This window comes from Nesoenas mayeri (genome assembly GCF_963082525.1).
Source record: "Nesoenas mayeri genome assembly, chromosome: 27".
Lineage (NCBI taxonomy): Eukaryota > Metazoa > Chordata > Aves > Columbiformes > Columbidae > Nesoenas > Nesoenas mayeri.
In genome coordinates, this window is record NC_137555.1 from 1710828 (window position 1) to 1733033 (window position 22206).

The window sequence follows — 22206 nt, forward strand, 5'->3', positions numbered from 1 at the left end:
TGCTCTGAAAACATCAGACGTCACATGAAGAAACTCCCCTCTTTCACCTCTCCTGCATCCCCACGTTCAGGGAATCACAGGATAGTTTGGGTTGGAGGGGAACCCTCAGCCGCTCCCCATCACACTTGTGGTCCAGCCCTTTCCCCTTCTCTCCACTCGCTCCAGCACCTCAAGGGCTTTCTTGTCCTGAGGAGCACAAAACTGACCCCAGGACCATTCGAGGGGATGGTCACTGCCCTGGGCCTGCTCCCCACACTGGTGCTGATACAAAATCACTCCCCTGGGCATTTTCACCAGGTGCCCACTTGCCTTTGATCCCGTTTGGGTTTGGAGGACACAGGGGCCAAAGCTGACAAGCCCCAGAAGGGCCTTCAAAGGCCTCACCAGCCTTCTGGTCTGACTCCAACGGGGAAACACACGCCCCATTCTGCAGAATGACATCACCCCCAATGACATCACCTCCAATGACATCACCAGGTGACGTCACGCCCGTTTGGGTGTGTTTTGGGAGGTGCAGGGAGGGACATAAACCTGAACCAGGCCGGACCGTCCCACCCGGTCACTCGGCGGCCGCGGTGCATGACGGGAAGGCAGCGCGCAGGCGCAGGACCGTACCACGGCGGGCGGGGGGGGGAGGCGGCGCGGGGCAGCCCACACAGAGACAACCGAAGGGGGAGTTGATAGCACCGCGCTTGCGCAGTGCGTCTCCCCAGCAACCAGGCGGGTCCCGGCCGGGCGGAGGCCGCGGCGGAGCCGGGGGCTCGCGTAGATGTGCAGCCCGGGGCGGGCGCCGCCTGGGCCGGCCCCGCAGGGGGACCTGCCGCCCGAGTGGGAGACGGACGACGAGCGCATGGCTTTCCTGTTCTCGGCTTTTAAGCAGAGCCGCGAGGTGAACAGCACCGAGTGGGACAGCAAGATGGCCTTCTGGGTCGGGCTGGTGCTGGCCCGCGGCCGCCGCCGGGGCGTCGTCCGGACCTGCCTGCGGGAGCTGCAGAACGGCTTCGAGCGGCGGGGCAGCGTCCCGCTGGGGCTCGGCACCGTCCTCCGGGAGCTGCTCAGGTAGCGCGGCCCTGCGGGGGTGGGGAGCGGGGAGGCCGGGGAAGTGGCTGGAGAAGGGGGCTGTGAATGAGCACAGGTGTGGTGGAGCGGCTGAGGGAGCTGGGGGTTCAGCTGGAGAACAGGAGCTGAGGGGAGACCTTCTGATCTCTGAACTGCCTGAAAGGAGCTTGGAGCCAGGGGGGTCGGGCTCTGCTCCCCAGGAACAAGCGCCAGGAGCAGAGGAAACGGCCTCAAGTTGCGCCAGGGGAGGTTGAGGTGGGAAATTTGGGATAATTTCTTCCCCAAAGGGCTGTGGGGCATTGGAACAGGCTGCCCAGGGCAGTGCTGGAGTCACCATCCCTGCGGGGTTGAACAGACACAGAGATGAGGTTCTCAGGACATGGGGCAGTGCTGGGGTGGGTTATGGTTGGACTCGTTCTTGAGGGTTTTTTCCAGCCAAAATGATTCTCTGCCCGCTCTGTGCGTGGTGGGGAGAGCGCTGCAGGGCGCTGGATAAAAGAAGGGGTGCAGTGGGCATGAGGGAATGTTTGGTGCTGGTTTTGGATGGGTGATTGCGGGAAAACATGAGGGGGTTTTGCTGCTGTGTTAGTGCTTGGAAAGAAGAGAACACAGACCTGAGGGAATATGGGGTTGTGTTGTGGGGGATCCCAAGGGAATACTGTGCTGGGGGAGGCTGTAGGTGCAGGAGGAGCTTTGTGTCAAATTGGGTTACATTTCCCTGAAATGGTTGTGGTGACCCAGCTGTGAATGGTGTGTGGTGCTGTACGGGGATGTTGTGCGCTGGTATTCGCAACCGGGTGCTTTGTGTTGTGTAACTAGAGCTTGAGGCTGATACCCTAAAAAGATTGAAGAACAGCAGGAGCTGCCTGAGTCAGGAACATAAAAAATGCAAGTTCTCTCAGCTTTAGAAGTTTTATTTGCAATTTAAGGTAGGAATGAAGCACCCTGAAATGTACAACTACCCCCTCTAAAAACTGACCCTACCCTTGTTGGATGCCTCCTCAGTTTCAAGTCAGAAAACTGGGAGAAATTTACTAAACTGGAAAAAATAGTAAGCAGAATACACTTGTGTCTAGCGGAGCATCATAGTAACATATCAAACTTTAGCTAGCAATTAACTTTTAGTTAAAAAATGCCACTAGGACTGTGGATGTACAAAGCGCAGAGCAGCGTTTCACATAAAAGTTCCCCACGCTGGCACTATTGCTCGCTGGAAGGGTTTACGCCTGATTGTATTCAGTTGTGTATGTGTCTTTTCTCCAGACGTGGCAAACTGCAGAGGGAGTCGGACTTCATGGCCAGTGTGGACAGCAGCTGGATCTCCTGGGGAGTGGGGGTCTTCATTCTGAAGCCCCTGAAGTGGACTCTGTCCAGTGTGCTGGGTGACAGTAAAATCCCCGAGGAAGAGGAGGTCCTGATTTACGTGGAGCTGCTTCAGGTGGGTGGTGTTGAGAACTTTTTCAAGGTTGCGCATCTCCAGAAAGGTTATGAGTAGTTTTATGTGCTAGCGAGGAAAGATCAGCATTGAATAGACATTCATTTGTACTCCGTAGGTGTTTAAAAACCTGTAGAGAGGTGGATGAAATAACTCAGGAATAAGAAATAATAAATGTTGTTCAGTCTAACCTGGCGCTGTGCTGACCGTCGAGACCTTGGGTCCCTCTCTGTACTCGGTGCCTGTTAAAATTAGCACCAACACTTGCTGCTGTTGCCTGAAAGTGGCATCTAAATGACAGGGATTAGCAGAAATGTGAGAGCTCTTTAGATGTTTTCCTTTATTTGTGGTTATTCTGGTAGCAGATGGTGTCTTCCCTCTGCACCAGGAGAGTGTGTGCATGGGGGAGAAGAGAAACCTTTTTAAAAGGTGGCTGGAAACCCACAAACCCTGATGTGGAATGGAAAGAGTTGTTTCTATAGTCTTATGTGGGTTATAACGAGAGAAACTTTTTCCTCTAGCCATATACAAATGATGCAAAATGACTCTTTGAGTACAAGTACAGTGCAAATTAAAGAAACAGTTTTATTTGGTTTAAACTTGGGAGGGGGCGACACGACTTGCAGAAGACCCCACCTTGCTGCCTGTGTAGTTCTTGTGTTCCATAGCATTCACACGGGGAATGTGAGCAGTGTAGTCATTTTTCATTCCATTAATGGTGATATCTTTCAAGCATTACTGTTGCTTTCTGAAAGTTTGGCCCAAAATACGATGCGTCCAACGTTTCACCTTCGGTGTGTGGGAGGAAGCAGGTGTGGGCTTGGCAGCTGTGCAAGAAGGAAAAGTGCTGTGTAAACTAACAAGCAGCTCTTTCGCTTCCTTTCAGGAGAAGGCAGAGGAAGTTTATCGCTTATATCAGAACTCCGCGCTCTCTTCTCACCCGGTTGTTGCCCTCTCAGAGCTGCGTTCCCTCTGTGCCAGCGTTTGTCCAGACGAAAGGACGTTCTACTTGTTGCTGCTCCAGCTGCAGAAGGAAAAGAGAGTCACGATCCTGGAACAGAACGGAGAGAAGGTACAGGGTAAAGGTGACTGCTTTTGGGTGGTATAATCCCCGTCCTGCATTTCACCAGGCTGGAAAGGATGCTTTATTGGCTAAATATGGGTGGGTTTTGTTTGGAAAAGTAAATTGTATGGACTCCAACATTGTAACAAGGTTATAGGTGAGATTGAATCCTTGTTCTTGCACGAAAGGTTCTTATTTTCCCACATCAAACATTTGTGATATTACCAATGTAGTTTAACAGCTGAAAAACTGGTGGACACTGTAGATGTCTACACACTGTTCCCAGCTACCCAAGTTAAAATTGTTCCACACCCCTGGAATTGTTGTTCCTGTCCATTAGTAACTACAGAGATGTCACATTTACCTGTGCAGTTCGGTACTGAAGGACTTACAAGTGCGACGTTGCCGTACGCTGTTCGGAGCACCAGGAGAGCTTTAAATCTTCAGGGTGTTCCATTCGGGCTTTGTGTTTTCACATTGATGTCCCCCAATCCTGTCTAGTTTAATATTAGATTATATGGTGACCGGCATGTCCTATTGCAAGGCTTAAACTGGGGGTGTAAAAACACCTTTTCCTTCCATCAAAGTGAAAATATTTCTTATGTAGGCACAGAGTTTAGAGACAAGACTCGAGCATATGGGTTTTTTATTTTAGATAGTGAAGTTTGCCCGAGGTCTTCATGCCAAAGTCTCCCCGATGAATGATGTGGACATCGGAGTGTATCAGTTGATGCAAAGCGAACAGCTGCTGTCACAGAAGGTGGAGTCCCTTTCCCAGGAAGCAGAGAAGTAATTTGGGGGAAGGGTGGTGGGCAGAACGTCCGTGTGCTGTAGAACTTTGTATTCCTGTCGCAGAGTTAGAACGAAGCCGCTTTCTGAAAGTGCAAGTCATCCTTTCCTGTTTGGTAAACACAGTAGCCACAGTCATGTAGTAAGGCAGGTTTTCCAGTCTTTGTTCCTTATCCCTGTAAAAACAACACGCTGTGAATGGCTGCCAAAAGTTCATGCGAGGATTTGGAATCCACTCAAGGACTATTTGTGAGAAGCAACAGTGGCCTGAGGGTGTTTGTATCCGAAATACTTTGTTACCCTGTCACCTCTGGATTAGAGCAAGGAAGTGAGAATGGCTGCTGATGTGTAAAATAACTACTGCTTGCAAAGAAATAAGCTGCTTTTTCCTTGTTGCGTCTGCACAGGTGTAAAGAGGATGCCCGGAGCGCTTGTAAAGCTGGGAAAAAGCAATTGGTAAGTCCTGTTCATGGGAGGAACTACAAGTTTCTTGGAGCTGCTCCATAACTGCAGATAATGACTGGGGTTGGGTGTTGTGTACTTGAACTTGATGTGTTGAAGTGGTGTTCCTGAGGCCAGACATCTCCTTCAGGTGGAGATAAGAACATATTAGTCCAAAGCAATGTGAAGAGGAATGGAAATAGCCAGCTCTTAAATCCAGCTGGTGTGTGCATGGCTTGTTGCACTGGGACTGCTATTTTTTGACATTTTCTTCGACTGCTGCCTGGTTTGTGATCCAAGCCTGTATATCTAATGTCTCCAGGCGCTGAGATGTTTGAAATCCAAACGAAGGACGGAAAGGCGCATTGAAGAGCTTCATTCCAAGCTGGATGCTGTCCAGGGAATCTTGGATCGTATATACGCCTCGCAGACTGACCAGATGGTAACGTGTTAATTTTCTGCTTCTCGCTTTAGCCCCGCTCTTCTCATTTTGCTGCTTTACCTGCTTGTCAGAGCTCCTGTCTAAGGGGTGTGAGGTGGCTGCTGAGGCTTTATTTTCTGCTCCGATGGTGTGGCTCTGCTTGTGGCTTCATTGTCTAATGTTTTCCTGAGAGTTCCACTTGGATAACAGGTCTTGAGAGAAGCTTACGCTGCCTGTTCTTTGTTCTTAACCCTGTGTATTTTTCTTTAAGGTATTTAGTGCCTATCAGGCTGGTGTGGGAGCTCTGAAGCTGTCCATGAAGGATGTTACTGTGGAGAAGGCAGAGAACCTGGTGGATCAGATACAAGAGGTACTGAGATAAGAGCACAGCTAAAGAAACAAGCAAGTGGTGTGTAGATGTAGGCAGGGAGCTTGTCCAGCTATTACCGCTGAGGCTTCTGGCGCTTTTTAGTTTCTATTCCATATGCCACTGGAGAAAACTGATTTAATCCTGATCTTTTTAGATCAGCAAGCAGAGGTCTTCAAATAACTGGGTGTGTTTGGGTTTACGTATCGCTATTTCTACTTTTGACATAGGTGGCTACAGTAAGACCTAAGATCAGCTTATATTCTGTATCAAGCACTGTGTGTTTTTCCTCAGCTCTGTGATACTCAAGATGAAGTAGCCCAGACTCTGGCTGGAGTGGGGATCAATGGTCTAGGTACGTTTTTTGGGGGTTTTTCATCCTTTGCTCATCTTCCATGTCACTGCTGGCCCTTCCCTACTCCCTCCCCATGTACCTCCAGTCCTTCCTGGGAGGATAAACACAAAAATACCAATGATTTTGCTGCCAGTGCCATGGGAGGGGGTGAGGACGGACAAAGTTCTCTTCTCTGACATTGGGTTGCAGAGGAATCAACATTTGTGCATCTCCAAATCCTTGCAGTCTCTTAGAGCTGCTGGATCTCAGTTCAGACTTGCGTCATGTTGATTTAAAGCTATTTTTGGAGTTTGTTATTGAAGTGATGATCTTTTTCCTCTGACCTGCGTGTTGCTGCAGCTTGTTTGTCTCTGCTGTAATGTTTTCTTGCCCTTAGAAGCCTTTGTGCTGAGGCATCTAAAGGATTAGCTTCTCCCTGAGATCAGGACTGAATTTTCACCTTTAGAAGCAGCACAGGGAGTTCCTTATTATTAAAAGTAATGATGGATGGGAGTAATAACACCCCTTTTAAACTTGGATTTCAGTCTGTACTGCAAAGATCCTACTTAATTCTGCTTGGAACTGAATGCTTTGTTTAATCTGCAGAGGTGGACACCGAGGAACTTGAGAAGGAGCTGGACAGTCTCCTGCAGGACTCGACTAAGGAGCCTATAGATCTGCCTCCCGTTCCCCAGAAGGTGCCGAATCCACCCATTTCTGATGCTGAGCTGGAAGCAGAGTTGGAGAAGCTCTCTGTTGCTGATGGAGGTACGGATGGATAGCAGCAAGTCGTGTGAGCCTTGCAAAGCGAAAGATGGCCAGCAGAACTAAAGCCTGAGCCAGAATCTTGCCCACTTCCAGTTACACAGCTGAAATCAAGCTCTTTTGGTGTCCCTGCCAGCTGCTCAGTGGCTTTATCTTGCACTACCAGACTCACTCGTGAGAGAACTACCCTTTTTTTGTTAGAAATTCTGCCTGGGCATTTTGCTGTGTGGTACAGGGAAAGCTGCAGGCCCTAGAGGGGAGCTGGTGCTTGGACTAACCATTTTTCATTGTCGTTTAACAACCCCAGGCAGTGGTTTTTTTGTGTGCTCTGTTAACAGTGATGAAGCAGACCAGCATTTTCATGCCTGTTGCTGCCAAGCATGCAGCACCTTCTCTGTCCTAGAATGTTTACTATGTCTCGTGTTATAGATATGATTTCTGCTTAAACTAGCACTCAACTAGTCTTGGTTTAGTAACAGCGAGTGACCAGAGCTTATGGGCTTGAACTACATGCTGAGTTTTCCCTAGACCTGTCTTGGACAGGGCTAAATAGACTTTAATTTTCCTTTCAGGAATCTGTTAATGAACAATGACACAGAACTGCCCATATAATTTTCTTGCGATTCGGCCAGCTGATACTCTCAGGTTTCAGAGCAGAATGCGCCCATATCAAACATGAAGCGTGTGTTTCCAAGAGAATGCAATTAAATATTGAAGCACCGAGGTGCTCTGCAATTGTATATGTTGATCTAGTTCCTCCAGTCCCTCTTACTGATGAAAACTGATCTCTTTCTGTCGCAATTTTCTTTATAGATTTGGCACAAAAGACTCCCTCTGCTTCCTCCGAACCCCAAACAGCTCTGGGACTGAATCTCTAAAGACCCAACAGAATCCTGTTGTTGCAGTTGGAGAAGTTGTCTTAAAAGTTCCTTAACTAATGACTAGGACTTCTGGGGAGAGGAGCAACACTCCCCTGTTCTTCATGGATATCACTTCGCTCAGCAACAGGATCTCTTGCCGTGACAATCCACTCTGGAACTGGCCCCAGCTGGTGTTTGTCATCTCTGTGCCAACATCTGTGCCAACATCTGCACTGGTCTCAGTGTGGCTTGTCACAAAGTCACTCTGCGACATCCAGTCTTCCCTTCTGGGAACCCAATTCACTCTTCTGCCCAGTGAAGATAAACTCGATGTCCATAACAGTGCTTGGTTTGGGCTTTACTTTAATTTTATTTTTCCTTTGCTGTGGCTGATGTTGAGAACCTGAGTTGCAGCGCTGTTGCAGTTGCTCAACATTTGGCTGTTTGTGTGGTTGTTTAAAACACTTGGCACATAACTCATGTCAAGGACGGTACTTATCTGCAACGAGCTTAAACATCTGTTAATAGTTCTCTCCCTCCCTGTCTGTGTTTTGCACGGTTGTGGCCAACTAGACACTGTAACTGTTACATTGTAGGAGATTTTGTTGCTGCTCTAGAGGGCAGCAATTGCAAGCACAAGACAAAAGTAGATCCTCTTTCTGTACCGACACTAAGGCCTTAAAAGGGAGACCTGCAAAAGATCTGAGGTGGAGTTCCTTACGCTGCCTGTTGTGATGGGGGTTTGCAGCCACTGTAACACAATTTTCTGCTTGCTCTTACTTGAAATTGGAGCTGTTTGCTATTTTTCTATCATCCCTGTTTGCAAAACCTGTTGGGAGCTGCAGGCTGATCTGCTTTGAGCTCTCATTGAGTGATTTGGGGTGGGAGGAGAAGGGATGCAGCATTTTCCCTCTTTGAGAGGGTGGGTTTGTATAACAGCCTTGACTTGGCCTTTGATCTTGATGCTGCAATTCCACGAGACTACAAGTTACCAGAAAGCCCCAAAACAAAACCCTGTAAATGTTTCTAATGCAAGAAAAAAGCACAGCAAGTGAAGATGTTTTTTAGAGTCTCTTTCCCCATCAGAAGCGAGATCGCTATCTTTTGCAGGTCCCTTTTTTATTCTGCGTATGCACATGGAAGGACAGAAAGCCTGATAGCGAATGTGAATAAATGAATTCTTTCGGAGGGGAATGTGCTGTTAACTGGGCTTTCTGCACACAGAGCCTGGCCAGGGAGCGAGGAGCAACATGTCCATGTAACAAATCCTCCTCCCCGACTTGGAATGTATTCCCATCACCATCCACCTTTGCCTCCGTCGCTCCAGCCCTGCGGATGCCAGCTTGGGTGAGCGGTAAATTAGGGCTGGAGTTAATTATTGACGACCCAGCTTTAGCCCCAGAGGGCAGGGGAAGAAATGAGAGGTGTCACTAGGGTGCTGTTGGCTCTGGCTTCTTTGTCACTTTGGTCACGAGAAGGTGCGCGGTAGCCTGGCCGCTTCCCCAGGCGGAATTAATGTGGAATGACTTGAAGCTCTGTATTCCCTTCCTTTGTAAGTAAACGGGAGAAAAACCACTGTTTTCTGCCTCCGTGTAATAAAGGGGAGGAACCGGGGTCCCTTGTGGTGTCTCCTTTTCTCTGTGCTGTTCCAGCTGTGCTTCTGCACCTGGAAAACTCGTCTGCTGCAAGCAAATGGGCTGCTTGCTCAACAACTGAGTAGTTGCGGGTACCAGGCTTTGATATCCCTGAGCTTTTCTCTGTGTTTAAAAAAAGCCCAACAGTTACAAGCTTTTAAAGTTCAACATGGTCTGTTTTTACCACGTGGCCTGTACTGGCTGTTGGTCGTGGCGCCTTTGTTTTATGAGCATTGTTTTGGACAACTTGCTGCTTTTTCTTTGCTTCAGCCCATCTTACCTTTCCACTTCATCGTTGCGTGTCTCAAACCAGCGCAGTTCAGGGCTTGCACAGAGCAGAATCCTTTGCCTAAACCACCTCGCTGAGACCATGAGGAAACCTACACCAGGACGTCGCTTCTCATTCACCCCTTGGTTTTGTACTAAACAATATGTAAACTTCATTGTGGCACAAGTTTTGGGCAGCTTCTTGTTCTGATTGTAGGAAGAAACACTCTCCTGGAACTCTGTAATGCATCTGATGGAGACAGCGCCCTGGAAGAGGCATTTAAGAGTTAAACCCCAGCAGCTGCTGCTTTATTTGAAGTGGCTTGTAATTTTCTGCCTTTGATGCAAAGTGGGGAATGTAATCAACATGGCTGAATAGAGAATTTTAAGTGTATTTTGGTGCGACAGCAGGGAAGGGAAATAGAGGGCAGCTTCTTGCTGGCTGAGGAAATTAAATATAAAACAACCTTAGAGCTGAATTGCCACCAAACTGGAATCTTATCATATTGGAGTGCTGTTTAAAATAGTACTTGACTTGATTCTCAGAAAAAATAGCAGCTCCTTATGTGAGGAAATGCAGCAAGGGTTTGGTAATATAACACAGCAGAACGGTTTTCTAAGTGGAGATGATTGTATCTAGTGGGCAGGAGGAGTTAATCTGGGAACAGGAGTAACTGCTGGTGTTTTGTGTGAGTAGCTGGATTGTGTTTGTCCCTGACAGCAGAATTAATGCTCCTCTCTTCATTAGGTGTATCCTGAGATGTGTAGAAACCTGGTAACGTATTGGACCCTTTTAACCTGCCTTTGAATGGCTGGTTCCCTATGAGCAGCGTGCAAGGGTGAGATCCTTTCCTGGATGGTTTTAAGCTCCTGAGGAGGAGGATGAAGGTTTCCTTGTGTCTCAAGGAATAAGTCTGGCTTAGCTGTGTAGTCTGAGCCTCTGCCGTGATTTAACGCTGTGTGCCGGCTGATGTGCCATTGCAGCGGTGAAAACATCCCGTTTGTGTCTTGCAGCTTAAATCTTTGAGCCCAGTAGAGGGAACACAAGAAAGAAAAGCCCTTTTGGGGCAGAAGGTTCATCTGCGTGGATCCTCGCAGGGTGATGAGTCTTTTCCTCGGATGAAATTGTGGTGTGACAAAAAGGACCCAAGTGGAATTCTGGCCCGTGAGGTGCTGGTGCCATCTAGCAGCTCCTCCGGGTGTTGGCGGAACTAATGAGGCTTAATTAAGCAAAGCCTGCCGAAGGAAATGCCGCGACACGCTGGCAAGGACTTTCTTTAACCTGTCCCAAAGCACTATTTGCTTTAGGGGCAAGCTGCTCGCTGCCGTATCTTCAAGGCTATAACTGCTCTCTTGTTTGAAAGTTGTTCTTGGGCAGTTCCTGCTCGATCTGAGTTTATGCAAAGCCTGGGTCGTGGGGTTAATTAAACCTGAGTCTGTGTAGATTGGCTGTGCTTTCTTCAGAGGTGAGGGGCAGGTTGTGATACGCTGCAGCAAATACCAACATAACGGGTGAATTAATGCTGAACTGCCTGGTTGGTTTTTGGGGGTAATTTGGAAAGCTCTTGCTGCTCTTTCCCACCTTGGCCAGTTTGCCAGCAAGGCTTTTCTCCAAAGCTGGTCCTGGTTTAAGCTGCAGTTACAGAGCTGGCTCTTGGGGAATCTTCCCTCCAGAAGGATTTTTCTGACATTTTTTGATCAAACAGGCCCTTTTGCTTAGAGTGGCTTTAATTACAAAGTGATGGATGGGATTGTCTTCCTTCCAAGGCTAAACTGTGCCTTACTAGGTCAGACCTAGTTCTTAGTACCACTGAATACGGGAGAGTCTTGTAGAGCAGTTTGCTTGTCAGTCTGAGCCTTTCATGGGGTAGGAAGGGGAGTAAAGAAAAGAAAGAGAAGTAAAGAAAAAGAGAAGAAAAGAAACAATGAGAAACTTAAAAGAGAATCAGTTTATTGACAATACCCCTGATTATTCAGGACAAAAACATTATCAGGATGGAGGAGCTGGTTTAGGGTCACGTACCTGAGCCGCGACTCGGTGCCTGCGCAGTGAATTCAAATGTCTCTTATTCAGAGACCAAGCACATTACATTTCCACCCTGATTTGCACTGGAGACCCTCAGATCCCACTGGAATGTTTGTTATTTTACCCCTTCAACCCTATCCCCTAATTCCCAATCAACTCACCCCATCAGCTGCGGATTCCCAATGCCAAGTTCTCAGAGAACCGACCTGGGGTCTCAATCCAGATGTGATTAGCACCGGAGGGAAGAGCAGCCTGTTTTATCAGCTGGAAAGATCCGTCTGCAAGAGCAGAAAGAGCCGGACGCTCCCGGTGCAGAAGGGATCGAGCGGGATTCTGCAGCGAGCGTCACATCGGCAAAGAGGAAGAGCTTCGGAGAGAAGAGAGGGAGGAAGGCTCGGAACAAAAACCCTCCCAGCTCGCTGAGTGCCGGCTCTTTGTGAGGCTGTGGAGAAAGAAAAGTAGGGGAAAAAACAACCCCAAACGCCACCAGCAGGAGACAGGGGAAGGAGGGGAAGGTTCAATCCTGGCAGGATTTTGCTCGGTGCTTCCAAGATGTCGGTAAAAAGGGGGTTTGGATGCTGAGCTGCGAAACCTCCTGAGAAACTGCAAGAAAGGGGGACTCATGGATGGTTTTTACTCCCTCGCAGAAGATGGGCAGGATGCGATCAATGGCACGGGGAAGAGCTGGGCAGAGGGGGGCGGCTCTGAGTTGTCCTCGCGTGTGGTGACAGCTGCCTTGCTGTCCCTCCTCATCCTCTCCACGCTCCTGGGCAACACCCTGGTGTGCGCGGCCATGGTCAAGTTCAGACACTTGCGCTCCAAGGTCACCCATCTCTTCGTCATCTCCTTGGCGGTGTCCGACCTCTTTGTGGCCGTGCTGGTGATGCCCTGGAAGGCGGCCACCGAGGTGGTGGGGTTCTGGCCTTTCGGGGCTTTCTGTGATGTTTGGGTGGCTTTTGACATCATGTGCTCCACAGCATCCATCCTCAATTTGTGCATCATCAGCGTGGACCGTTACTGGGCCATTTCCAACCCTTTCCGCTACGAGAGGAAGATGACGAAGCACGTGGCGTTCATCATGATCGGGGTGGCTTGGCTCCTGTCTCTCTTGATTTCCTTCATCCCCGTGCAGCTGAAGTGGCACAAGGACCGTGAGCTTCTCAGCCAACAGGAGAAAGGTTTTAACACCACCAGGAAGGAGCAGAACTGCGATTCCAGCCTCAACAGGACTTACGCCATCTCATCTTCTCTCATTAGCTTCTACATCCCCGTTGCCATCATGATTGGGACCTACACCCGCATCTTCTGCATCGCCCAGCAGCAGATCCGCAGGATCTCCTCCCTGGAGAGGGCGGTGGAACATGCCCAAAACTGCCACGGCAGCGACTGCCCGCACGAGGCCTCCCTGAGGAACTCCTTCAAGAAGGAGACCAAGGTCCTCAAGACCCTCTCCATCATCATGGGTGTCTTTGTCTTCTGCTGGCTGCCCTTCTTCGTGCTCAACTGCGTGGTGCCCTTCTGTAACCTTGACCTACGCAAGCCGGGAGAGCGACCTTGTGTCAGCGAGACCGTCTTCGACACCTTCGTCTGGTTCGGGTGGGCCAACTCTTCCCTCAACCCCATCATATACGCCTTCAACGCAGACTTTCGAAGAGCTTTTGCCTCCATCTTGGGCTGCGGCTGCTTTTGCCCCAGCAACGCGGTGCAGACGGTGAACTTGAGCAATGAGCTGGTCTCCTACCACCACGACACCACGTACCAGAAGGACGTGGTGACGCTCAGCTACCCCCAGCTGCTCCCACACGCCGCTCTGCGCATGGAAAGCAATGAGGTGTCTCCTGAGAAGGTTTCTCGGGTCTCCGAGCCCTCTGGCCGTGCCTTGCCCATGGTGATGCACATGGAGCAGGAGGCATCTGTCTCGCTGGAGATCAAACCTTTCACCAGCAACGCGTTCAATTGAGACGCTGTTGGGACAAAGGCATCGTGGGGAGAGATAGAAGCAAGGATGCTCTTGAAGTTGCCTGTTTTCTGAGGAATTTGAGGAAAACATGGATATTATACAAACTGCTGCCCAGACGGAGAGTATTAACAAGTAAGGATTAGCCACAGTGATTTTCTGTGTGACTCAAGTTGTTCGGATATGTGTTTTTGTAACTCACAGTTCAGCTCCAGCCCGGGTGGGCAGGATTGATCTGCGGCGCTGCTCTCTCTGGTTCACCCATGGAAGAAAATGCTTTCTGCAAGGGCTGGAATTCCGCTTTCCTTAGCTGAGAAAGCAGAGACTTGTGTGGTCCGCGCTTCCCCTCCATGGTCGCCGAAGCCAAACCACAGCTGGAACGCGGCAAGAGGGGCTGGTTTGGCCACGGCCCGTGTCCAAAAGTCCATCAGGCTGCTAAATGGGCACAAGCCAAATAAAACCAGTACTGGGCTTGCTGGGATAACTCTTAGGCTCAGCTCTGAGTGTTGCTCAAGCGAATTCTCTTGCAGGTCCGGACAAGTGTGCAGATCCCCAGGGCTGTGCTTGGTGGCAGCTTGTCTGGAGCACGTCACAAGGGTCTCGCTAATTAGGGCGAGATTCATCACGCTGAAGATCCGCTCTGGCCCCCGCAGCAAGAGCCGGCCTTCCTAAGCTGGGCCTTGCACAGTCTGGGATGAACACAAACTGTGTTTTAGCCCTGGGACAGTGGGAATGATGGTATCTGAGCTCTTCAGGACGTTGCTGCGTTGGTTTCTGCGCCACATCTGCCCCAAGTCAGGTTGCCCTTCTTTTCCCAGACTGTTCTCCCTCTAATTCCCTTCCTCCCCCATTTCATTAAGGATCCTGCCTCCCTTGCTGTCTCATTTCAATAATAATGGCTCTGAAGCAGCACTCCTTGATCACCTTACTCTTTAATTAGCCTTCCCTGTGCTGTGGGAGCTTGTGTCTGCTTAGCTGGGAGTTGGAACAGCAAGTGAACAGCCCCCAGCATCTCACCGTGATACCGGTGACTTTAAACTGTGTTTTTTGGTTAAACTCGGCTGCAGCAAGCGGCACATCCACAGCATCTCGAATCTGCAGCGTCTTTAGCTCGCTGGCACAGCAGAAAAGCTGCTCCCCCCTCCCCGGCAAACGCTAACAAAGAGAAAAAGCAGAGAGTGATAATTACAGAGTAACGGTAATTATTAAATAGAGCCAAATTACAGTCAAGTCGCAGCAGAGCCGGCGTGGGAGGGGAGCGGCGCTCGCTGCGTCACCGGGTTGGTGCCGGAATCTTGCTGGGGAAGCGCTGATAAGGCTCAACTCCATTTCTAACCGTTTCCCTGGGTGTCGGTGGTCAAAACTGAGCCATTTTGGGGTGGTTTTTCAGCTCTGGGAGGACGGTAAAGCCTGAATGAGAGGAGGAGCAGTGACTCTGGCATGGGGAGGATCATCTGTCGTGTTTCCAGGAGGCAAACACGACTCATCCCATTGGAACGTTGCTGCAATATCTATAATTTCAGGGGGTTGTAACACATGCAGTGTGGCTGTGCTGTATTTCGGGACTCCAGGCTCGGAGGTGGGAAAGACTCATAATTCCTGGCTCTTTACAAAGCAGGACTTGTCTGGTTTCCCTCTTTTTGAAGAGTTTTCTGATACTCATCCTATGGCAAAGTTCTGGGGTTTAATCCCTGACTCTGTGTAAAGAGATTGGAGAAAAACATGCAGCTCCAAAACAGTGGAATTTTGGCCAAAAATAAGGTTTTCTGAATGGGTTTATTATTTTCCTACAACGGGTTTTCTGCACAGGTCTCTGCAGTCCCACCAGGAAGCATCTTCCTCATGTAAAAGAGCCCAGACATGGTTCTTTTGGAGCTCCTATCACAGAAATAATGAGAGTCATTAGTTACCTTTGAGTGCATCACTGATGAATATATTTCAAGACATTTTAATCGATGTCTCAGTGGGAGAAGCTCAGGGCCAGGTTGTGACCATCTCTGCTCATGCTGGGGAGCAACGGGGACACATTTTAAATTCTTTAGACCTTTATTCTACCAGGAGCTGTCACCTGGGGCAAATTGCACCCCCCCCCAGGATTTCTGCATTGATTCATTAAGAAAGCAAGGTGAAACTAGGAGAATAACTAGCACCTGTAAGGCTCATTGACTTCACCTGGTGCTCCTGATACAATGACCCAATGTCCAGGTGGTCACCCCAAAACTCAGGCTCTCAGCATCTTTGTTCTCCCTAAGAAAGAGGACAAGATGGCTAAAAACCATGGGGCTTTTTGGCTGGAGGAATCTTTGCAATTACAGAAAAGCATTAGTATTACTAGAAGAGTTGTGTTAGAGGGAAATTGAGCGAGTGGATGTCCCACTTTCAATCTCTCCGCTGCCACGGATGCGGGTGAGTCCAACATTGAGGAAAATGGGGGTTTTGGAAGGATTTGGTGTTTCGGGCCAGGCTGGGGGTGGATTCGCGGTGTCCTCAGGACGGGGATCGAGGGTTCCCGGGGTCTCCCCGCCTTCCCATCGCCCGTAATTCGGGGGGAAAGGGGGCAGACGCTCCAGCCTGGTCCGGCCCCCCCGGGGCGGGGCGGCGGGAGGAGCCGGGACCGGGCGCAGGCGCCGGGATCCGCCGCTCGGCCGGGCCTGGTGAGGGCAGCGCGGGGACCGGGGGGACATGGGGGGACATGGGGGACAAGGGGGGACACGGGGCCGGGGAAGGGATGGGAGGGGGAGGACGAGGGGATCCGTGGGGAAGCGGTGAATGGGGCAGATGGGGGTGGCGGGGATGGGGGTGATGGGTGCGGAAAGCAGCACGTGGTGCGGGGGGAGAGGGGGGGAATGGGGTGTGCGGGGGAGGGGGTGGGGGGAAAATGGGGTGCATAGGGGGTGCTGGAGGATTAATTGGGTGCATAGTGGGGGGTGGAGGGGGAATGGGGTGCACAGAGGGTGCTGGGGGGCTAATGGGGTGTATAGAGCGTGGTGGGGGATAGTGGGGTGCATAGAAGGTGCTGCGGGGGGTAATGGGGTGCACAGAGGGTGCTTGGGGGGGTTAATGGGGTGCACAGAGGGGGTGCGGGGGGTAATGGGGTGTATAGAGGGTGCTGGGGGGGTTAATGGGGTGCACAGAGGGGGTGGGGGGGTAATGGGGTGCATAGAGGGTGCTTGGGGGGTTAATGGGGTGCACAGAGGGAGTGGGGGGGTAATGGGGTGCATAGAGGGTGCTTGGGGGGTTAATGGGGTGCACAGAGGGGTTGGGGGGGGTAATGGGGTGCACAGAGGGTGCTGGGGGGATAATGGGGTGTATAGGGGGTGCTGGGGGGTAATGGGGTGCACAGAGGGTGCTTGGGATTGATGGGGTGTATAGAGGGTGCTTGGGGGGGTTAATGGGGTGCACAGAGGGGGGTGGGGGGGTAATGGGGTGCATAGAGGGTGCTTGGGGGGTTAATGGGGTGCACAGAGGGGTTGGGGGGGTAATGGGGTGCATAGAGGGTGCTGGGGGGTTAATGGGGTGCACAGAGGGGTTTGGGGGGTAATGGGGTGCACAGAGGGTGCTGGGGGGATAATGGGGTGTATAGGGGGTGCTGGGGGTGTAATGGGGTGCACAGAGGGTGCTTGGGATTGATGGGGTATATAGAGGGTGCTTGGAGGGGTTAATGGGGTGCACAGAGGGGGTAGGGGGGTAATGGGGTGCATAGAGGGTGCTTGGGGGTTAATGGGGGTGCACAGAGGGGTTGGGGGGGTAATGGGGTGCACAGAGGGTGCTGGGAGGATAATGGGGTGTATAAGGGGTGCTGGGGGTGTAATGGGGTGCATAGAAGGTGCTGGGGATGTAAAGGGGTGTGCAGAGTGTGCTGGGGGAGGAATGGGGTGCACAGAGGGTGCTGGGGGGGTAGTGGGTTGTATAGAGGGTACTGGGGGAGGAATGGGGTGCACAAGGGGTGCTGGGGGGGATAGTGGGGTGCACAGAATACTAGAGGGTGCTGGGGGTGCACAAGGATGGGGTTATAGGGTGCAAAAAGCGGCCAGAGGGTTCTGAGGATGCACAGGGCAAGGGATGGGGTGCAGGAGGGGTGCCCAGGGCAGTTGAGGGGGTGCACAGGGCTGGGTCAGGGCTGCAGCTGGTGCGTGAAGGGGGGTCAGGTTTGCAGGGGGTGCAGGGCAGCTTGCACCCCCATCCCCAGCATCCCCGTCCCCCCCAGCTCCCCGCCGCCGCCACCCTGGCGCTGCGCTGCATGGACGGCGTATTCCTCTCGCCCAACGAGGATGAGTTTGTGGGGCAGGATCACCGAGGAGCTGGAGCACTTCATGCTGCAGGGGCAGCACCACAGGTGGGTCACAGCCCTGGGCTCCATGCACAGGGTCCCCATGTGGCCCCAGCAGCGCGTCCCGACTCTCATCTCCGTTTTGTGTCGATTCCTTGGGGTGCAAACACCGTCTGGTTTTTGGGCAGCAGCATTTGCTGCCTGCGGAGTTTCTGCGTGTGTCCTTTTCCATTCGTTCTCAAACTATTTTGGACGCCGGCGGCTTCCGCGCCATCCCCAGCCCGGCCCAGCTCGCTAGTCAGCATAACGAGCTCTAATGAATAGTTTTGTAATCAAACTTGTTTCGTTTCCCCTCTCTGCCCAGAGCGCCAGATGCTCCTCCCAGCACCAAACCCCATCGCCTTGGGTTGCTGCATCGTTTTTCTTTGGCTAGGCTGGGTTTAACTGGACCTGCTCCCTGGTCCAGTGACCTTTGAAGCCAAAAAGAGGGTGTCGGGCGGGAGCAGGGGTGGGATTGCTTAGTTCAGCTTCCAGCTGGCTTGTAATGACCTTAAATTTGTGTTTCGTGGCCTTTCTTTAAAGAAGAAGTTTGGCAGAGAAAGTAAAATTGCAATTGGATGATGCTCAGGAATTAAACCAGAATTGTAAGGCTGTGTTTAAATGTGATGGAATTGAGCGTGGTGTCTATTCACCTGTTCGTATTCTTTTAGTTGCTGGTTTCTCGGGCTGGGAAGAAGGGACTGTCACCCTCCTGCTGTTTTCCAGCCATTCCCAGATCAAATTTGGGCAGGAATGAGAGTCTCTGGGGCTCTGTGCAAAGCGAGTGACATCTGTCTGGACATCTAGGATGGACACGGGTTTTGTCGCTTTAATATCAGAAAGCCCTGCTTGGGTTTTAAACCCTACGCTGGGAACGACTTGGGGAAGAAAGGTTAATAAATCCTTGCGTTATTCCCATCCTTTTTCCATGCAGGGTGCTGCTGTTCCCCCCGCTGTCCAGTCGCCTCCGGTACCTGATCCATCGCACCGTGGACAACGTGGATTTGCTGAGCAGCTTTTCCGTGGGAGAGGGATGGAGGAGGAGGACGGTGATTTGTCACTCGGCCGTCAGGTGCCGTACACGCATCGGTTCATTTTAACCACGAGTTTTCATTCGGGTTCACGGGCATGAAGTTCGGGTGATGCTTTTCCACAAATAATACCAACAGTGCATCCCGGTCCTTAAGGCAGCGGAGGGGAAGAGAAGCGGCTAAATTAACGCGTGCTGTGATTGAGTTACAAATACATACCCATCATTAACCAATTGACGTCGTAAACGCTTTCTGACCACCTGCAAAACGAGGGGATATTTGTCAAGTTTTAGATCGTTCTATACGACAAGGCAGAAGATTAAGTAATACATTGTTTAGAAGCAGAGTGCTTCGTTTATATTTAACTGATAATTAATAGGTGTAAGTAAGAAGCTAAACAGTAGCTAATGTCATCAGTTATTTCTTAGTATAGATATATGTCAAAATTCTTAAGAACTGTAACGTATATCACAGAATGTTAGGGATTGGAAGGGGCCCTTGAAGTGATGTAGCATAATATGTAATGATTACGTGAATATAAGCAACGCAGGAGCATCTGGTATTTGCGGCACTTATGGAGGATGGTCCCCAGTGATCTGATAAAGTAAAGAACGCGCTTAACAGTATCATTGCCTCTGCTAAGTTTATTTCTTTGTTTCAGAGGCTCTTTTCTTTTCCCCACCTGGATCTGATGTTTTTCCTCCTCTCTCTCTCCCTTCCAACGCCCCGTTATTTGGGTTCCTCACGTCTTGCCGTCCTCTTGCTCCCAGGCTGCCCAGTGAGACCAGTGACCCCAAACCCAGCAGCAACCCCCCGAGATGCCAGCGCCCCACACAGCCGTGGGCCGGGGGGGCCGGCCATGGCGCGGAGGGGACACCCACGGTGACACCCCCCGCGTGGGCTCCGGCAGGATCAAGAGGCCGCCCAGGAAGAAACCAGACAAAGCCCTTTACGTCCCCAAAGCGATGCGCAGGAGGGGGGACTGGGGGGAGCAGGAGGGGACCGGTGACCGGTGGCGGCGACGCAGAAAAAGAAGAGATTTGCCTTAAAACATCAGTCGTGGATGCGCAGGAGGAACGGGACAAACCTGAGGGCGGCGCAGGTGGTGTCCCCATGGTCCATGGCAAGAGACGGGAGCCCGGAGAAGAGGGATTTTCAGGACAAAATGATGATGACGCCAACAACGAACGTCTCCCGTGCTGTACGGATGTCCGTCGTTAGCGAATAGCAACGATTCCTCTGGGCAGGAAAATCAGGATAAAGACTGTTCGGATTCGCTTTCTTCTCTCCATAATAAAAAGCCAATTGAAGCAGAAGAGCAAGATCAATGCCGTGATGGTGTTATACCAGAAAGCAGCACGACCCGTGCCAAGCGCAAGCTGAAGAGCAAACCAGCCGCGATGCCGGTGTTTTGGGGTCCCAAAGCAGCACCACTAACTGTACAGACCCCGCTGCAGCATCGCTGGGGCTGGAAAACCAAGAGGAAAGCCGCGCTGGTGCCCTGGAGAGCGGCGGAATCACGTCCCCATCTGCAGAACACGGTGAGGACGTGAGCGCCGGCACAGTGGAGGGAGACCAGAGTTTCTCCGAGCTGCAAAGCCAAGACCAAGAGCGCCCCAGCGTTGAGCAAACACAACCCTACAACGCCCCAGAAGCCCAAGATGAGCCTTTAGACCCCCCTGAGCGCGACCCATCGGCTCCCGAGGAGCAGAACGTGGATGCTCCAGCGCAGAACCGCGCGGGGACGGTGCCGGTGACCCAAGGGGACAAGGAGCACTCGGGCTTGGCCGATGTTCTGTGGCACGAGCTGCGCTTGTCCGCGGGTGACAAGGAGGAGGACGCGTGTGTCCCCGGGCAGAGCGGCCTCGAGGACGATGGCACCGCTGAGCTCTTGGCCGAGGTAGCGCTTGTGTTGCCTTTTTTTGCTGCGGGGAGACATTTTTGGGCATAAAAAAGGTGGCTTGGGAGTCAGCGGAGGGGAGGGAACGTGTTGGAGACCCCGCGGAACCCCCGGGCAGGAGCTGCTTTCCCTGCAGAATTGCTCTTTGAACCGAAACCTGATTGTTTTTAAACTGTACTTAATTCTTTTCTTTGCTCTTTGGTTTTGCTGCTCTCAGATCGTGGGTTATTGACGGTGAAGGACATCAGCATCGAGCAGATCAGCTTTGACTACTCCAGCTACGGCGACGCGCAGCTCGGTGACGGCGATTTCGGCCACGTCACCGAAATCTACGACTTCTCCCCAGCGCTGAAAACCGAGGATCTGCTGGAAGTGCTCTCGGATTTCCAGTGAGTACCCGAGGGCGGCAGATTCGGACCCAAACGCAACACAATCGGATTAATTTCCCATTTTAGGCTCGCCTTTATGCCCTTATGTCTTATGCTCTTCCCGTGCCTTATTAAAGGCTGTTTTCCTGCGTGATTTAAACACAAGGGGTTCTCTATGGCTCTGTCATCATCTCCATGCAGGGTTATTCTTGTTACCTTAGCGAGTCTTTAGGTGCTTTCTAGGAGCTGCTTTATCTTGTGTTCCGGTGCCTGAGTGAAATTATGTGGGTGCATCAATCTTTGCAAGAGAAAAAGGGCCCAATTCTGCTGTTGGAGATAAGATTTTTAATGTAAATACGAGGAATGGAGGGAGTGACCTTGGATTAGTAGCAGGGCCAGGACAAAGTCCAGCCCAGAGCTGGTGATAAACCTGGCTTAGTGCAGCTCGTAATTAGTCTCAGCTCTGCCAGGCTGCGCAGAATCGGTGTCTGGTTTCTCCTCTCCCTGTTTTCCTCCCACCATCCTCCTCCTCTTTACATCGCTGGTGTCTCAGCTGTGAGCGCTTCACCTCTATGGATCCCATGAGTTAAAACCCGTGATTTACATTTGAAATAAGCTGCCGGCTGCTGTGCACGTTACCTCTAATGTATTTTCTCCACTCACTGCGGGAGCGAAACGGAGCTGAAAATGGACAGATCTGACGGGAGCAGTCAATGTTATATGTACTTTTGTATCTTTGAACCCCCTGCTCCCAAACTCTCATTTTCCACCGGTGCTTTATTAGATGTTTCACATCAGTCTCTTCCCCACGAGCTCCATAAACCACTTGGATGAATCGCTCATTTTCTATTGTGTGCAGCTGAGCCATCGCGTTGTCTTTGTAAAGCGCGACATAAACGGCAAAGAACAGTTTTGTGATAAAGTCAGACCCTGAAATTGAGGTTGATTTTGGCCAAGGGTTGGGTTTTTTTTAGAAGAAAAGGAGAATTCTTGGGGGCAGCTGATGGGAAATCATAGATTGTGGGCTCGAAAGGGGCATATTTAATATTCTTCTGTTCCTTCCTTTCCCCTCCTGTAAAATGGGCAAAACGCTTTGAAAAGAACCAGCTATTTCTGGATAAAAATACTGAATACTCTTGGGAACCCAGGGTGGCTGATGGGTTTTATTGTGTGGCGTGTT

The 22206-nt window shown here is 51.1% G+C and overlaps 3 protein-coding genes across 3 annotated transcripts in view; all 3 read left to right on the forward strand.

Moving 5' to 3' along the window:
* The first annotated feature begins 664 nt into the window (after positions 1 to 664).
* On the forward strand, positions 665 to 7876 carry CHMP7 (charged multivesicular body protein 7). Its single transcript, XM_080360166.1, has 10 exons — positions 665 to 1059; positions 2323 to 2497; positions 3381 to 3566; positions 4213 to 4346; positions 4754 to 4802; positions 5110 to 5229; positions 5480 to 5578; positions 5870 to 5930; positions 6516 to 6677; positions 7488 to 7876. Exons 1-10 carry the CDS (start codon positions 770 to 772, stop codon positions 7550 to 7552), a joined length of 1341 nt encoding a protein of 446 aa, XP_080216292.1. The 5' UTR covers positions 665 to 769; the 3' UTR covers positions 7553 to 7876.
* A 4201-nt stretch (positions 7877 to 12077) lies between these two features.
* LOC308050242 (D(1) dopamine receptor-like) lies at positions 12078 to 13421 on the forward strand (the record flags this gene model as incomplete). The annotated part of the gene is made up of 1 exon (XM_080360255.1): positions 12078 to 13421. Exon 1 carries the CDS (start codon positions 12084 to 12086, stop codon positions 13419 to 13421), a length of 1338 nt encoding a protein of 445 aa, XP_080216381.1. The 5' UTR covers positions 12078 to 12083.
* Positions 13422 to 17526: 4105 nt separating this feature from the next.
* The window catches only part of R3HCC1 (R3H domain and coiled-coil containing 1), a 6241-nt gene continuing 1561 nt past the window's right edge, over positions 17527 to 22206 (forward strand). The window contains 10 exon segments of the mRNA XM_080360262.1: positions 17527 to 17700; positions 17702 to 17754; positions 18662 to 18799; positions 19529 to 19599; positions 19602 to 19756; positions 19758 to 19968; positions 19971 to 20238; positions 20241 to 20658; positions 20876 to 20885; positions 20888 to 21047. Coding sequence (XP_080216388.1) covers positions 17659 to 17700; positions 17702 to 17754; positions 18662 to 18799; positions 19529 to 19599; positions 19602 to 19756; positions 19758 to 19968; positions 19971 to 20238; positions 20241 to 20658; positions 20876 to 20885; positions 20888 to 21047 — 1526 coding nt within the window. The 5' untranslated portion in view covers positions 17527 to 17658.

Bases quoted from the DNA above. Each gene is read 5' to 3' on its own strand.
- CHMP7 (XM_080360166.1), top strand. From the start codon at position 770: ATGTGCAGCCCGGGGCGGGCGCCGCCTGGGCCGGCCCCGCAGGGGGAC. The intron at 4,347-4,753 runs GTAATTTGGGGG...GCGTCTGCACAG, and splicing joins CTTTCCCAGGAAGCAGAGAA to GTGTAAAGAGGATGCCCGGA. The intron at 5,931-6,515 runs GTACGTTTTTTG...TTTAATCTGCAG, and splicing joins AGTGGGGATCAATGGTCTAG to AGGTGGACACCGAGGAACTT.